An 18,884-nucleotide genomic window follows, 5' to 3' on the forward strand; every position below is an offset into this window, starting at 1 on the left:
TGCATTTTGAGAAATAGTCTACCACCTCCTTCCTTGTGTAATTTATCGATCGTAGGTATATATATAGTGTGATAAATAGTAAATTATCAACTTTTTATAAGATGAGAAATGTATATGAAATTATTAGAGGATTAAGACTGAATTAGACTAATCATTAATTAATTCTATTAAAATTAGAAAATTAAATTAATTACATATAGAATTAGGATGAGATTACTAATTATTCATTAATTCTAAGGTATTTTAGTCAATTCAAAAACTTCCCCCTCCTTTGTGCTTTTAGGATTAGAAAAAGATTAATCACTAATTAATTCTATTAGAGTTAAGAAAATTAAATTAATTACATATAGAATTAATATAAAATTAGTAAGAGTATGTTATTCAGTTCAAAAGAATTCCTTAAAAAAGAATTTAATACATAGCAATACTATAATTTTTATTTTTAAGAGTTTCTAACAAAAGATGTATAAACTACAATTGCATATTCAATTGTTTAGTAATTTCTAATTATAAAATTCTAAAAGAATTAAAGTTTTGATTATATCGGTTATTAAAAATATTAAAATTTACCTGTAATTTGTAGTCTAAAGATTATATAAAATATTTTTAATATTGGAATCTTTGACTTTAAATTAATATACTTTTACAATATTCGTGACTCTTGCTTTTTTGTAATAATATATTAAATTTATTTATTTATAGCTATAAATATAATCAGTATAAATTATATGAGGTATAAATAGACTAATTTCTAGATAAATTTACTATAATTTAAGGATTTTGTCATTATTTTAACACTGTAATTATTTATAATGATAAATTTAAAAATACATATAATATTTTATTTTTTAAATAATAACAAGTCAAATATTTAATATTCACATGCAATGCATATTAAAAGTTCACTTTATTCTTCACAAAAATATAATCCAATTTTAATTTAAACATGGATTAAATTTTCATTAGATTTATTAATAAAATCTTAAAACTAGAATATTAATTCTTTTTTAAAAAATAAAAATGAGAATGTTTACTTATTGAAAATGAAAAAACTTGTTATACTAAAAGAGATAATTGATGTTTCTAACTTTTAATAATTATAAGCCTCACATGGTAATAATAAATATGAGTGCTATTAATTAATCAATTATAATTTTATTTTTTAATCAATTACCTACTTTATTTTAAATATATTACTTCTTAATATACAAACAATTAATTTTATCTTTATGACCTCTCGAATAATTTAACTGTAGTAATCAAAATAATGATATTATAACTTAATTCAAAATAATAAAATTAATTTATTAAATAAATTATTATTTTAACTTATTAGTATATGTATAATAACGAGTCAAATTATTATAATTTACGTGCAACGTACATGAGGAAGAAAAAACTGATAAAATTAAATTTATAGATAAAATTTAATAGAATTTTTAATATTTTATATTTATTTATAATAGTTTAAAAATAACAACAAATTAAATATTTATAAGTGTCCTTAATTTCTTCATATTTTAAGATTTTATTAGTACGATAATATAAAAACTTTTGAAATATTTATTAATTGATTTTAGTATTATATAGATTATACTATAAATATAAGTGATACTACTACTTTTTAGGATTAGACATTATTATATAATTTAAAATATATTTTTTAAAATTAGAATCATTATCTAATTAAAAATTAATTTATCAATTAATGTGATATTAAAATATAATTTATATGATATTCCTTATGATAAAGTGAGAATCATAACTAATGTATTAGTTAATATAACATTAAAATGTAATTAATATATTATCTATTTGGATTAGAATCATTGTTTAATTAAGAATGGAAGTTATTAATTAATAAATTAATAAAAAATCATAAAATTACACATAAATTTGGATCACATGTGTCAAAAATAAGTACACACATCAAAATAAATATTCTATATATAAAATTATAAGCATACATATTAAAAAAAATTAAGTATCAGAAATTAATATATACACATAGATTTATTGAAGAAAATCATTTCATTCGCAAATAAATTTCCTATAGTTTATGTATTAAATAATTACTATAATCATCACTTCAAATGAAAATAAAATTGTGTGCAAAGATCAAAGACATGAGAGACGAATATATAAAAAAAATAATAGAATTAAAATAGATATTTTTTAATATTATAAAATTTATTAGCTTATATAAATGTGAAATTTATTTAGTAGAATTTAACTTAATTATAATAATTTCTATTGATTTAGTGATTCAAAATTCTAAATGAAATTCCATTTCGACCAATTGCGAGTTTGAAATTTACAATAAATTCTATAAAATTTAATAAAAATCACTTCAACAAAATACAATGAAAAAATGATATATATAAAATTTGACTTTTCTAAATATCTTTTTAGTAATTAATAATTATAAAAATATATTTTAAACATTATTAATTATTAAATAATAAAATTACTAACTATTCAATGAAAAATGAAGTTAATTTCTCGAAATTTCATTAATTAATTAAATTATTAAGTTAAATATAAGAAGATCTATAATATAAGTTTCTAAACTTGATAATTGGACCTTATATAAAGGATTACTAAGAAATTCTCCCTATAGATATTTACCTGAAATGAAATGTCAAAAATTAGCTATCCCTATTTTTTTCCCTCTAGCTTGGCAGCAAATTAGAACAAGATGCCAATGAAGTTGTCATTAAAAAACTCATGGTCAATATTATTGGCGGTAGCATTCCGACGGATATTTTCAAATACCTGACTTATCCGAACCTTAATAGGACGGATATGAATAGATATAACTGAATTTAACCGTATCAAATTCAAATCAGATTCAGATTTAAACTTTCAAATATTTACTATTCAAATCCAATTATTTAATCGGATATAAATAATATAAAATATCCTAATTCAATATTTAATATCTATTTAAATAATATAGATATATATATATTATGTGTAAAATAAAATAATAAAAAATTAAAATTATAAATTTTTATTTAAAACTATATAGTTTAAAATTTAAAATTTTTATTTTTATTTATTATTTCAAAAATTTAATTATTATAAATAGATCTATAATCAGATGCCTATTTAATTGCCCAAATATTTATATAAATAGATATTTAACGAATAGAATACTCACTTCCCATTTAATTATTTATAAAATTTATTTAATAATTATATATAATATTAAACAGATTTTTATCATATTCAAACAGTGCACGGATATTTCTATTTGAATTTAGAATGGAATTGGATAATAAAAATAACTTTTTAAATAGGTTTGGATATATATATAATCCCGTCAAAAGTAACCCTAAGTTCAACTGTCAAATGCCCAACTTAACACCATCTTAGAGCCTAGAGATAACAAGAGGAATATATGACATTGCCTGCTAAAAAGCTAAACCAAAATGTAAAATGAAGAGTGAGTAATAGAAGACTCAAATGAAGTTAGCACATTTAAATTGCATTTGCATGATTATTTGAATGTACATACTACACAATCGACTATCGAAAATGTCATCACCTACTCATTTGCAACTGCCTATTGCTAGGCAGTACCAGTTGAAACATCAAAACCAGGAGGGATAAATACAACATCATCCCATGTCGAAGTAGAACTCTCCTGCACAAGTTCCAATTTACACTTGCTTCAGTTTTACAAAATAAAATATGTGTATTACAGGCTTAGAATATGAAAGAAAAGAAATCATAAAAGAAATAAACAGAATTATAAACTTTCAACTCCAAAATGGTGCGACCCATAATCTATTTTCATGCCAACCATCGTCTAAGTAATCACCTATGGCATTTAAAAAGAAACATTTTGCCGAGAGCTCCTTACCTTCATAGACTTGATTATTTCTTCAAAAACAGCAACCTACAAGACGAAGGAAAGAATATCAGTAAAGAAGATAACGTTCATCAACAAATAGACATCAGTAGTTATACCTGAATATCCCCCTGCCTGAATGCAGGATTTAACTTTTTCTGCTGACGTGAAGCCCGCAAAAGAGATTTTTCTAGATCCTCCTGAACCAGTTAAAAAATTTAATGAGATATTATGATTGACTAGAATACTGCATATCAAGAAGGCCATTCTTCTCTACTAACCTTTCTAAAGAATACCGGACGATAACTCTTGTTTTCGCTTTTCAATACCAAACTTCTCGACTGAAATTCAAACATTTATAAGCAGTTATAACTTGAACTTGGAATGATCAAGAAACTTGAATCAATGAATATTGTCCACTGACCAGAGGAAATATCACAAGTGTCAATTCTCAACTGGAGCGACACTGATAAAATGCCAGCCCATAGGGCCTCCATGACTAGCCAAGTATTAGCCAGATAAATTAATCATTTAGTTGACCTCTAAAAATATTAATATTTTCGCCATAAATCACTAGTAATGATACGGCACAACTGTGCATGCATGTTATATAACACACAAAAATAGCATAGTAAGTTGAGATTTAAAGAAAGCAGAATGCCCCAAGTCTTAGGGCTGAAAGCCTGCTCAAGGCTGTCATAAATAGGTGTACAAGCTTCAACAGTGAAGAAAATTTGTTTCACACACAAGAAAAAGCAACATCAATATGTTAGGGAAAAATAAACAATGCTCAGATGCAGAATCCCGACATTAATGATGGCAAGTATAAGCACGTCTCAATCACAAAATGAAAACAATTGATCCTTCAAAGAATATTTCTGAAATTTAGTGAACAGAAAACATCAAGGCTTTCCACAGACCTTAAGGATTTATTTAGCATTTTTGTTGTAGCTGTTGTTGAGAAAATCATAGATATGTAAAATAAAATTGATTACAAACTGTTATGAGACCAACGGTCATTTTGGCCAACTTAGAATGCAACTTTTGGCAAAATTCCAAAATTTGACCCATGTCCGAAAGTCAAGTGTTTGGCCAACTCAAAATGCAACTTTTATTTTGAGATCAACTAAACCTAATATCTGAAAGGATTTTGACATATATTTCACATGTTTATTAAGGTGAGATGAATATTTCAACAATGGTCTAGAAAATCCTACACAGACAAATTACAAGGGAGAAGAACACAAAAAATGTTCAAGAGACCCATGATTTCAAGAGAAAAAAACAACAATTCTTCATTTTTCTGCAAGTCATGTAATCGCTTCTCTTTCCGTTCCCTTTCCTACTTTCTTTTAGTATATTTAATTGTTCTCCAATTCTCCTTGTTGTAAAAATGAAATATCTGAGATTCAAGCCAAAACCAAAGCACCCATCACCCCCGGAACCCGTAAGTCTAGGGGGCAAATTGACCATTTGACCACATCAATTATATACACTAAAGTTCAACATTTATATAATATTGCAGCCTTTTAAGGAACCCCAGTTTGGCGTATGCTAGTAACTATTTAAAGTAGAGGACATCTAAAACACAGCTAGAACATGTGATGGAAGTAACGGTATAAGTGCAGTAGATGCAAATGGTTTGGTCAATAAAAGAAGAAATGTGCTAGTGGATGCAAGGTAGAGGTGCAACTGTTGTTAAAAAGGATGCAAATAATTTATCAAGAGGCCTGATTTGCTGCTAGTCAATGAAAAGGTATAAATCTGAAAGCGATTTGCATGGTTGGTTTATGATGACCAACATGCTTGGTGACTACAATTGATACCTAAGTTAAAGTAGGTCTGTATATAATTACTATGAATCATAAAAATGACCGTATTTGAGAATTGGGTTAAGTCTTGGATTTATTTGATCACTAGCCCATTTCTTCTCCGACAGTGATTTGATTGATCCTCAAAATAGAAAACACAAGACACTGAAATTACTAGAAACCTCATCTAACATCAAGTATAATCAAAATGCTAATAAAAATGTAATTAAGACAGCCTAAACACATGGTAGATAATCTGTTGCTATCTTGCTTTCCGAGCCATTATTAATCAATATAATATTGATTTTTGTTCAATCACATGCATAATTCCCATAGTGTGATTCAACAATTATCCTGCTTCAAAAAGTAACAAAAAAGTATAACAGCTGTGACAAACTATATTATTGGTTCAGTAATTCTAAGATAAGAACCTGGAAAACTGGAACCCCAGGAAAGGCATCATCAGAAAACCCAGCCTTTTCTCTCTCCTAGTAAAAAGAAGAACGAAGACGTAAAAGAGGAATCAGATTTGGTATATGTATAACAGAATGAACAAACAAATCAGAAATCCGCTCATTGGTAAGCAAATTTAACAGAAAAAATGAATTTAAACAATATGAATTCTAAGAATAATTATGCAAATGATGTGAACATATCTTTGAAGTTGAATGATCTCCTCATTAACATTACAGACTATTAATTACTATCCTTTGGCATGCACTTAAAATCAGGTTCAGAGATATAAATAATCAAGATTTAGTCAAAAAGTAGATCAAATTGAACAAAATACTGGATTGTAAACTGGACCTGTTCTCTCCAAAACAAACTGTTAATTAATACTGTGAAGAGCAATAAACTGATTCAAAGGTATATGAATCCATCTTCATAAACGGGGCTGGATCCATCATTATTGCATACTTCTAGATTTTTAAAAATAACTGAAACAGTTAAAGATGATGATACAAAAAAAAAATACATTTTTAATATCAGGATTTGCCTACATGCCTTTTCACTTCAGTTGAAACACCTCAAGAAGTGCAGTTAAGTACAAATCTAACTGCAACTCTTTAGGTTACCCCCATTTGCTAGAAACTGCTTAGAGAATGAAGGCATGGCAAAGCTGATACACTTGGATATTAGATAGGAGCTCAAATAATCCTGGATGCCTTGACAGTATACTGATGATTTATTCCTTCTGATTCTTAGGGTTTTCTCCACAAGCACACCCAAAAAAGAGAAGCACCCTCATTGAATATGATATATAACAAAAATCACAAGAAACTCTTCACCTTTCCCCTTGCAATTCGGGTAACCATAGACTTGTATGCACAAACACAAAAATTCAGATCTGAAAACTCTATGCACCTGTCAACTCATATGCTAGATTAGAATAATAATCATCAAGACTAAAAATTATATGAAAAGACTTCTAAAATATCTAAATAGAAATTGTATACTTTGCAGATATTTGACTTGTAATCTATTTATCCTGTATGGTCGTCATCATTGGTGCTGGAGGCATATGAGTAGGAAAAGGTCCTTGAATCATAAAGATTGTACCCAATGCAATTGCTTCCAACGATTACCAGTTTCAATTTCTGTAGCCACTGCAGCTTGTTGCATTTTCTCATCTATAACAGATCCACCTTAGACATGATGGCCCCACATCCTCCAAGAACTTATATATTGTCAAAATTCTGAAATCTATAGCAATTTGCTTTACTTTACACACCACAACTTCCAACATCATAATTGGTTTCTCAAATGCGAAGGAGCTTAAACTTATCCACATGGAAGGATCTTGTCTTCAATCTCAAACTCTATATTTTTGGTAGTCTTACATCCCAAGGGAGGTTTGCTTCAGTTTCTTTAATTCTTCCATGAAATCTATAGTTTAAAGGTTGTTCGCACATCATCAATCAAGTCCTGTACCATCTATTTGTTACCAACATTCCCCAACTAGATCATTTTTCAGATAACCATCAATTTCCACATTATTAGCACCATCATTTTCTACTAGATAACCTTGCACTTCAAGGTGTTGATTTTAGTACGGGAGTCCTATAGTCACATCTTTGAGTCCAATATTGGTTCTTGCCTCAAGACTGGCTGTTCATGTTTCTGGTTAATTAATTAAAGCATCCCCAACAATGCTCCCAATATGCCTCTCTATTATAAGCATTTAATTCTATTTAACTTATTTTGAAATGCCTATGTATTCCCATAAAATTTCCTATTTCATTCTTTATTCAATTTTCATTAATAAAGAAAAAAGAGAGAATATGACGCCTAAAGGAAAAGGAGGACAAAAAAAAAGCGAGGGAAATAATAAAATATTCTTAAGAGCCATTTTTTTCCTCCTTACATATAAAGAGAGAGAATATGGCTCTTAAAAGGTTTTAGGGAAGGAAGATGAATTAGAAAGTCTGGAGTCTTAATTTTTTAGCATACTTCCTATAATAGAGAAGGAGCATGATTTGAGAGCTTGTTAAGGATTGCTCTTAGAACCTTTGTTCTTGTTCTGAATTTATTAGGACCTTGTATTATCAGTCAAGGGCATGTGAGAGTCTGCGTAGGGTTCTTTATTTTAATTTAGAACAAGATTTTTTAACTAAGGAGCTAGAAAAGTAACAATAGAAATCCATAGCCAAGGATCAGAAACCCAGGTGACAAAAATTGACACAAGAAAATAGAGTATTTACTAGAATTAGTGGTTAGAGAATGAAAGAAAAGAAAAGGAAATGGAATTAATTGGTTTTTCCCTGGTTATATTATAGCAGTCATTCTAACTTATACTTGACTTTGGCTTAATGAACTAAACTTCTCACGTGATTGAACTAATTACAATAATCGGCCTCCAAGCTACTAATAACTCAGATATTTGAAAGTTCCAATTTTTACTTCTTTTTTCATATAGAGCAAGCTAGACAAACTCCAAACTTCCGTAATACACAACAAATATAGAGCTAGAATTATCACATTGCTAAAAGAAGTACTCACCTTAAGTGCATTCTTGACCTGGGATGACTCTGGTATCAACCTAAATGCCACCCCTTGAACCTTTAGCTGAAAAACCTACAAAACCAAATAAATTAAAACAACAAAACCAATAACTAAATAACAAAAAGAAAAACATCACAAAAACCCCACCTTGTTTAAAGCAACAGGAACCACCTTAGACCCGCTTTTTCGCATACTAGGGTCCATACTCTTCATTTGCTCAAGAAGCACCTCTGCGTCTTCTTTCTTAAAACAAAGCAATCCAAGAGACTTCCCCGTGGAAGCTCCAGTAACCAACACAAATTCTTCATTTGGATTGCTTAACGCATACACAGGTACACCTGCTAATCTCTCTTCAATTGTTTCAGTAGGCAAAGCAGCAGCCCTGGATTGGCGAATAGGCTCCAATTGGGTAGCAATTCGAGCCCAAAATGGGTTTTTGGATAAAGAAAGAGGAGGTGGGTTTAAGTGAGAGATTGTGGTGTCGATTGCATGTTTTGTTTGGGCTTGGAGGTTTTGGAAGGAAGAAGGATTAAGATTGAAGAGAGTGAGTTGAGAGAGATTTTGGACCATGGTTGAGCAACAGTTTTGGAGAGTTGCGAAGGCTTGGTGAAGATTGATTTGCGTGAATTGTTTGGATGACGGGAAAGTTTTTTGCTTTGGCAATTCGGTGCTCATTTTCCCGGGAAGTTGGGGCTGTGGAGAGATGATTTCTGCAGGAAGATTAGGGTGCAGTGGGAGAAGGGAAAATGAAGAACTGAACAGAGGGAAGAGAGGGAAAAGCTGATCGTGGGGCGAGGGTTTTTGAGAGGTGAGAGGGGTTTGGTCTGTTTTAACTTTTAAGCCAAATTACTACAATACCCCCTGAAGTTTTCCAATATTTAAAAATTCAGCCTTACTTTAGTCAACCATTTTATTTAATAAAAAATTCAATTTAGTCCTCAAACTTACTATTTAGTATTAAACTAGTTCAAAAATATTTTCTTATCAAATTTGAACAAAAAAGATATTAGTTTTAGTATTTAATAAAATAACCAAATTAACATTTTATAACCCTGATTTTTTCGTACATACTATTTTTCATAAAAACTTAAAATCTAATAATATATCAAAGCTAAAACAAATCTAATACTATATTAAAGTTGAAACAAAGAGAAAGACTTATACATAACTTATCATATCTGACTATTAAAAAAATTATTTGTCACTTTTTATAAATATTAATTGATAAAAAGTAATTCTTTTCTTTTAACCTATAACTATAATAATAAAAAAAATTAAATTTTAATTTTTTATATAATGTTTTTGTTAGCTTATCACATATGACTATTAAAGAAAATATTTGTCAGTTTTTTCTAAATACTGATTGATAAAAAGTAATTCTTTTTTCTTTTAACTTATAATTATAATAATAACAACTTTTTAAATTTTAACTTTTTATGTATTTTTTTTATAATTTTAATTAATTTATTTTTTTTTATCATTTTCAAATGGTATTTATTGCAATATTACAAAATCTTGATTTAAATTTGATTATTTGCTATATTTCTTTTCTATTTTATTTTTATTTGTTAATTTAAATTTATTAATGAATTTTATGTGCTTTTTTTATTAATTAATAAAAAGTAATTTTTTTTCTCTTTTATTCTATAGTATTAATAAATTTTTAAATTTTAATTTTTGTATATACTTATTTTCTTATTATTTTAATTTACTAATTAATTTTATTTTTATTTTTACATGGCATTTTTTGATATATTATAAAATCTTGATTTAAACTTTATTATTTTTTTATTTTTATTTTTCTCTATGTACTAATTTGAATTTATTAATGAATTTTGTATATTAAAACTGATACAAAATGAGTTGACTTAACCACAGCTTACCACATAAGACTGCTAAGAAGAATCTTAATTAATAAAAAATAATTATTTTCTATTTTAATTTATAATTATAATAATAAAAAATTTAATTTTTAATTTTTATGTACTTATTTTGTTTTTATTTTATTTTATTCTCATATAGTATTTCTTACTATATTACAAAATCTTGATTTACATTTGATTATCTGTATGATATATATTCTTTAGTTTATTTTTTATTTACTAATTTAAATTTATTAATAAATTTTATATTCTCTGTAATACCTGAAATTTTCCTTTAATAATAATAATAATAATAATTAATAAATGAGCTTTTATTTAAATTAATTTTAACTTTATTTTTTTATTTGGTTTAATTGAAATGATTTAAATGAAATTTTAAATTTTAATGCTAGACAAATAAAGGAGCTGTTTTCTATATCCTATTATTTTGAATTTTTAAGAAATTAATTAAGTAAATTCTTTGAGAAATAAATTACATTTTTAGTTATTCAAAATTTTCCCCCAAATGAATATATTTAATTAAATTCTATATTTGAGAGTTATGAAAGAAATTGTAAAGGATATTTTATAAAAGAATTGTTGGGGAAAAGGGTATTTTAATTAGCTATTGGTATTAAATTTTAATTGGAAAATATTTAGCAAATTGATTAATTAAATTAATTGTGTGTTAGGACTAAATTGGAAATTTATTTTGGGATAAGGATTAAAAGTATAATTTTATTAATATGGGTTTTAATGCAAATTTGTATGTTTGATATTTTTATATTAAATATGTCGGCAAGAGCTTTTTGGTAATTTTACATTTGAAAGCAAGGGTATATATGTAATTGTATATTTTCAATAATACTAATTTGGCCCAAATTAAATAGTTAGGGACTTAATTGAAAAGCTAAAGAAAAGTTTAAGGGTTAATTGAAATTTCTGCTGGATGAAATTGTTAGTAATTAAAAAAGTTGAGGGACCTAATGGTAAGGAAGAAAAGTTTGGGGGCCAATTGTCGATATAGAAGAAAAGAATCGGGGAGAGAGAGAGAGGAAGCGGGGAAGAAGAAGAAGGAAGGCGCTACGGCCGACCGTCGAGGCGATGCTTGGCCGGCGTCGACGAAGAAGCTAGCGGGGAAGTAGAAGGAAAGTGGCGGCTTTTTTGGGCCTTGATGGTGGCGTTGCGTCGACTCCCACGGCCGAGCTTCCTTTTAGCGGCGAACCCGAATGGTGGTACGGAGATGGAAGTTCGCGGTGGAGACAGAAAGTGGGTGGCAGCTGCATTTTTCGGCTTTTCCGGTGAGTTCCGACAGGGGATGGATGATCGAAGGACATATCCGGACTCCCCTCAGCTCAAGCTTCACAATGGCACTGGTTTCGCGGCAATCGGACCTCGTTTACAAATCGACGGTCGAGATCGTCCGTAAATCTCTCTGGACGATCGGGGGTCAGATCGGAAGCGAGGATCATCATCAGCGCATCGTTTTGAGTCCGTTGGTGTGTTCAGATCGTCGATCGGACTCCGGCAGCTAAAGGCGAGTCGACCAAGCGATCAAGCGTCTCGGTAATTTTCTCTGGCCCGTTGATTTTAGAATTCTTTGATAAATTATATGTTTATTGATTTGTGTTGAATATTAGAAAATATTGTGAGTCAAAATAATTGTTTGTCGGACTGCCTGCCTTGGATCGTGTTTTGTGATGTTTGGCGGAGTCGGAAAAATAGTGAAGTCTTGGGGACTCGACTCCCGATAAAATAAATTATTGAATATTTGAAGTCTTTTCTGGCAGGTCCTGGACCCGTTTTACAGGAGGTAAATATCTGTATTGTAGGGGAGGTTCTGCCGAATTTTCGGTAGAATTTACCTGAGTCGAGATTCTTAGACAGTCAGTCCTAGGGATCTAGACCTAGGATTAATGGTCAACTGTTTTAGCATTATTGATAAATTATTTTTCATGATTAGATAAATCCGTCAGTTCGGCTCGCTCCACCAGAGGCATCGGAGCAGAGCTAGGAGGTCGTCAAAGCTGTGAGTTAAAGTCATATATCTGTTATGCACGTGTCATGTACAAATTTTAAATAGTTATTGTGATTAGTTGATTGTAAGTTTAAATTATTCATTTAATTATTATTCATATGTATCATGCTCTTTAATTATTATTTATATATATATCATGCTTTTTTATTACCATTCATATATATCATGTTTGTCATCACTGAATTTATCGATTTTGTGTTGACTCGAGACGGGACAGCAGTAGAACATAGTATTTTGATGAGTGCACCGGTATAAATCCATGAGTGATGGAAAAGGAGTAAAATTGTAAATTTAAAAAAGAAAGTTTAGGACTTGCCCTGGTCGAGCATCGCTCTCTAGGCGCCGGCTTATTTGGAAACCTAAGTGACCAGATTGGAGTTAAGGACCCTAGTCGAGCTTCGCTCTCTGGGCGCCAGTCTTATTGGAGTAAGAGAGCCGAAAGGCTAAGAGTATTAGTGATAATTAAGTGTCTGAGCTAGATTTAAGGACCTTGGTCGAGCCTCATTCTCTAGGCGCCAGTTCTGTTAGAATAAGAGAGAGTCGAGATGTTTAGTATTGAGATTAGGGTTGTGTTGAGGTACTCCGTTCCGTAGTATGTGAAAATTATTTTATTTAAGCATGGCATGACACGTTTACTTTTGCTTGACTTAGTATTTATTTCAAATTAAACAAATGTATTATTAAAGTGTTTTGTAACTGTTTCTTTGGATATATGATTTTAACTCACTCTCGAGACTGACAGTCTCAATTTTACTGTTTTCAGATCTGTGTTTGTTAGTCTTCACACGGCTCTTATCAAGCAACCCGACTCCTTCATCATCGGGTGACGTGTTTGATTCGGTATACTGACTTGTAAAAATTTAGATTCTCCGCAGTAGAAATAGTAGACTTATTAGTTGTAGTTTTATATAGTTTCGGGTCTCGTCTAATTCTTCTGGCAGACCGAATTAAATATGTAGAATTGAATGGTTAAGTTAGATTGTGAATTAGTGCCGTGGATTGTGCCATCAGTAGCATCATATGAGATTTGATTAAGTAAGAGCGTGTCAGGCTTACTACGGGATTCGGTGGCCTTACGCCTACCCATTTCCTAGTGCCGGTCATGGACCCACAGATTGGGTCGTGACATTCTCTTTTTATTAATTAATAAAAAATAATTATTTTTCCCTTTAATCTATAATAAAATAAAACTTTTTAGATTTTAATTTTAATATATATTTTAATTATTATTTAATTTATATATTTATTTTATTTTGCTCTCATATAGTATTTCTTGCTATATTATAAAATCTTGATTTAAACATGATTATTTATTTGATATACATTTTTTATTTTTATTTTTCTTTATTTACTACTTTAAGTTCATTAGTAGATTTTGTGTTCTTTTTTTATAGTTTAATTATTTTTTATTGCTTTTACTTATTTTAATCTAAAATATGCATTTATTTATACTTTTTATTTTTTATTTTTAGTGATTTATTTCTTTATTTATTAATTGTGAAAAATTATAAACATTATATAATTTTATAATAATTTATCTACAAATGGCCTTAAAGAGAAATTTTATATTTTAATAAAAGAATAATAAAGTCATTTAGTCTTTCTAAATCACATTAAATTTTTTCTTTTTTTCTCGATTATTCAATATTTCAATTCTATCTTTTTATTTTTATTTTATTTTATATTACTAATATTTTATTAATAATGAATAATCAATTGTATTTGTTATATAATTTTTTTATTTCTTTATATTTTATAGATTCTCGCATTATCTATATTAGTTTTCAATATTCAGATCGAAAATTTATAAGTTAGATAAATAGAACCGGACTCGTCAAGATATACTGAAACCGGCTTAGAATCAGAAGCCGGTCAAAATTGGTTTCCCATTAGCTAGAATCAGAACTATTGGTTCCAATTCATAAAAAAATATTTTAATTATTTTTTATTTTCTAAAAATTAGTTGGATCAAGCTCGAACCGGAGCAGCCAACTCCATTATCACAAAATCTACTTTCATATATGTTATGTGTTATAAAATAAAGAACAATACGAAAAGCAAAGAGAGAGTAGAAAAGACAATGAATTTGTGTATTTATATACTATCTATTGATTATAACACCTATTTATAAGCATAAAGAGTTATAAAGATAAAATTCTATTTACATAAGGAAATCTATCTCTAGATATAATGATAGACATCCAATATAACCCAAACTCTTTAATATTATTATAACACTATGATAGTTGTTATATTTATATTTGATATACAAATTAATACTAATAGAAAATATGTAACATATATGCTCTATTACTTGTTTAGTGTATATTAGAAATTATAATAATTTAGATGGAAATTAAGTAACATTATTATTATATAAGGTATAATGAATTTAGTCAAAAGATATGAATATAATATTAGTTCACAAATAAAGTTTATATAGTTTTTATTAAATTTCATGCAAAGTGCGGGTATTAAACTAGTTTGATTATGTATTTTAAACTGTTTATGATAAAAAAATCAATAAAGTTCGATCGAGGATATCTCAAATATTGTTTTAAAGTAGATTTGTACCCAACTACATAGATTAAAGAACAAGTGAAAAGTAATATGGATAATTTTTTTCAACCAAGAATGAATCTTGACTAATAGAAGAAATATCACAAAGATAGATTGCCAACCATTCTAGGAAAGAGAATCTACACTATAATCTTTAATTTCATAGAAAAATCTGTTGTGATCAATAAATTACCAAATCATAAGGATTAAATACTCGTAGTGAGTCAAAATTGAAATAAAAGATTTGCATTGATTTGTGTATGAATATATTAGTTTACAATGAGCTTTACATGGCTATTTATAGCATAAAAATTCTAATAGATAATTCTCTTAATTATCATAAATAAATAAGAGATATTATTTTAATTATCACTGATAAGATAAAGATAATATCTTAATTATTACTAAATAATTAGTGATTATCTTCTTAAATAAGAAGTACCTTATTCTATAATATATTATCTACTAACTAAAATATAAAAAAATACTCAAATATTATAAAAATCATAAAATATGCAATCTTATAAAAAATCAACAAGGACATGATTTTATAAAACCATATAATCGAACATGCCAAGTATTTAAATGGACATAATAGAGGTTTAATACATATACTAATTTTTAAATACATTGATACTCAAATTTAGTTATTTGGCACTTCCTTCCTCCTTAATAATGGTCATAACATAGACTTGAATCTTTTAGGCAAATAAGTAATATTAAAAAATTAAATGCATAATTAAGATAACTAGCAAAAATAACTTCAATAAGTTAATATGGTTCACCCTTTAATTTAAGTTACATTTATTGGGATATATTTTGAATAATATTTTTCCACTAATAAAACTAATGGGTACAAAAAAGTCTTCTCTAAATAATTTCTAAAGGCAATATAATAAAATGAGATAAATCCAAACTAGCAGCACTTAATATATTTTCTAAAAATTACTCAAAAATCATGTTCTCACTATTTTATCATTCATCTTTTTGGAAAAAAATTTAAAAACTTATATACTTCTAACTAAAAAATTTCTTTAGAAAACTTATTTTCTTTTAGCTTGGTGATTTTTTTTGCATGTTCTTGTCAATTTATAAGCATTAGCATGTATACTTTTTGCCTAACTTTTCTTGCATGATCATGCTTGTTTAGAGAAAAACTACTCTTATTTGCCCAAATAACTCATGTGGTCACTGAGAATTTCATGACCATCAAGTATATTTTTCTTTTACTTGTTAAGGGTAATGCCCTTACGTAGGAGACATATTACCAATAATCTTCCTCTTCCAACTTCATAAAGGGCTTTATCATTCCAACAAGTAATTGACAATACTCAAACTTCTTCTTTTATAGAATCTTTGTAATATATCTGATCCAGTTTTATCATTGTAGATCTTCTCAATTATAGTAATTTATTCTCCGGCATATTCCTGATCTAACGACATCTTGTGTTGATATGCTTAAACCATTCATGTAAATAGCATTCTGACTATCACAAAATAGTTGATATCATGTCCTATTAGAAAATAAGGACATTAAAAAACTTCTTCACAATAACTCTTTACATGCTTAAACTCTATTGTAGTAGTAGAAAGAGCAACACATTTATGTAACTTCAATTTTTATGACACAATTTCCCTTGCAAATGTAATTAGGTAACCTTAAGTAGACTTTGTTGAGTCCACATTGCCTATAAAGCTAAAATCATTGGACTAAGGACTCAAAAAATCCAAACATGTTTTGATAATTTTGTCTTATACTCTTAATTTTGGCAGCTATAGTTTTTACTAAATAAAAAATACACAAAAATATATTCACAAACTAAAAATTAACAGATTCACTTTAAATTATAAAAATTCATAAACTCAAGTTCAGTCAATACTTATTAATTTATTTTAAATCAGTCATAAGTAACATCATCATCACCAGTCCTTTTCAATTTCTTTTCATTATCCAAATAAATAAAAAACTAAGATAAAAGTAAAAAAAAAAGAACAACAATTAGATGTTGAATGATGATAAAAAAAAATTCCAGATTTTAGCCTAATATTTTAGCGTTTTATCATATTGGACCTTAATATCTTTTTTAGCCAAATATGACCATCTTATTAATAAGACATCATTTAAGCACTCTCTGTAACACTAGTATGATGGACGTTCATTTCAGTTAGATTCTTGATGGTATATCATAACATTAACTGACATATAATAACATGCACCTATATTCTAAATTAATCATTAATACTCTCTCTCTTTCTATCTTATACTTCTTTTTCTTCTTCGAATTTTTTACCCAATTTGAAACCCTAAATTATTTATCAATCTTCCTAAATCTAGAACAGAAGCGTTAAATCGAAAGTAATGGCAACATCCTCAAGTTCACCATCATTTCGAAGCAACAATATATAAAATAGGCTTGAATTTAAATATAAAGTACCAACCAAGTGTTGCTTATGTACATCAAAAGGCTAAAGGATTAAAGCACCAATAAAGTACTCATTGACAGACAGCAACTCAAGCAGGAGGTTCTTTCGTTATTGTTATTGTCAATCTAAGTAGATTTTATTTTCTTTCTCTTTTACTCTGTTTTTATTATTCATTCGGTTTATATTATTGCAATTCTAATAGTTTGCATGTTATATGGAAGGATCCAACAAAGAATAAAAATTGGTTTTCTGAGTGGTTTGATGAGCCTATGACTGATATCGCTAGGTTTTTGCTGAATTTGACAAAGGAAATATAATTTCATCTTCACAATGATTTGGGAAGAGATTACTTTGATATTAGATTTGTTGAGTTATGAGTTGCCTTAAGTGAATTAAAAAAAGTACAATTAAAGTAGAATGAAGAACTAAAAGATCAAGGAAGAAAATAAAAGTAGCAGTTTGGCTTGTTGCATTTCCTAGTTAATTCTATTATTAATGTAAAATAATTTATATAATAGGTGCTCTTGTGTAAAACCATTTTTTGGCTAATGTATTATGTGTAAAACTATTTTGCTGGCCATTTTGATATATAATATTAATTTGGCTTTTAATGGCAATGGGATGACTTTGATTTAGTAAATGGACAGTATTTGAGTAAAAAGCTAAATTGTATTAATGGATAAAAATAATTGAAACATAATTTTAACCTACAAATAATAGTGTATCTAATTAGCAAAAAAAGACCTATATTTGCTAAATATTTAAAAAATTCTTATGGAACTTGGACCAATTGAATTGATTTTTAGTTCTATTAGAACTTCAAAAAATTTAGTTACAAAATGAAGTCAGACACTTGAACATTGCAAAAGTAACATAGTACTTAACACAATCACATATCAAATGGTTGTTTTTCCTTTATCCTTTTGCTGGCCAATTTATTTATTTGATAATTGTTGTAGCTAGCTTGAAAAGTCATACATGACCTTCTTATCTACTATAAATTAAGTAGTTGAAATGACAATCAATTGCATGAGTAACATTACTTCATTATTTTTGAAGATGATTTTTCTCAAATTGTTACTATTAGATGTGCTTCCATCTTGTCACCTTCCTTTCATGATATTTCTTTTATTTAGAATTAGGAACTTTGTATTAACATCAGCTTTAGTAATAGTTTGAGAAACACCTTCACAAAACTCTCTCCTCTCTTATATTAAGCTGAAATTGATCACAACAGCGCAAACCACTCAAACACGAGGCATGAATGAAAAAAAAAGAACTTAAGCAATTAACACATTGAGTCTTAAAATATTACATTAATAGTTTTCCTT

At 27.9% G+C, this 18,884-nt stretch overlaps 1 protein-coding gene across 2 annotated transcripts; it reads right to left on the reverse strand.

Moving 5' to 3' along the window:
* Positions 1-3,456: 3,456 nt before the first annotated feature.
* LOC8280969 (protein TIC 22-like, chloroplastic) lies at positions 3,457-9,494 on the reverse strand. 2 transcript variants are annotated; one of them, XM_048377705.1, is made up of 7 exons: positions 8,818-9,494; positions 8,668-8,733; positions 6,099-6,155; positions 4,138-4,197; positions 3,976-4,056; positions 3,869-3,904; positions 3,457-3,649 (listed from the first exon to the last, which is right to left on the reverse strand). In XM_048377705.1, exons 1-7 carry the CDS (start codon positions 9,343-9,345, stop codon positions 3,575-3,577), a joined length of 903 nt encoding a protein of 300 aa, XP_048233662.1. In that variant the 5' UTR covers positions 9,346-9,494; the 3' UTR covers positions 3,457-3,574. The 2 variants fall into 2 exon arrangements, with proteins under 2 accessions (XP_048233662.1, XP_002518637.2); XM_002518591.4 differs by having other exon boundaries at positions 8,668-8,742; positions 8,818-9,492.
* Positions 9,495-18,884: the final 9,390 nt, after the last annotated feature.

The sequence above is a fragment of the Ricinus communis genome, chromosome 1 (assembly GCF_019578655.1).
Source record: "Ricinus communis isolate WT05 ecotype wild-type chromosome 1, ASM1957865v1, whole genome shotgun sequence".
In the NCBI taxonomy this organism is placed as follows: Eukaryota; Viridiplantae; Streptophyta; class Magnoliopsida; order Malpighiales; family Euphorbiaceae; genus Ricinus; species Ricinus communis.

Excerpts from the sequence above, each read along its gene's own strand:
- LOC8280969 (XM_002518591.4), bottom strand. The coding sequence starts at position 9,345 with ATGAGCACCGAATTGCCAAAGCAAAAAACTTTCCCGTCATCCAAACAA. Across the intron at positions 4,198-6,098 it reads CTGGGGTTCCAGTTTTCCAG|TCGAGAAGTTTGGTATTGAA; the intron begins GTTCTTATCTTA and ends TTTGAATTTCAG. Across the intron at positions 3,905-3,975 it reads TCAGGCAGGGGGATATTCAG|GTTGCTGTTTTTGAAGAAAT; the intron begins GTATAACTACTG and ends TTCGTCTTGTAG.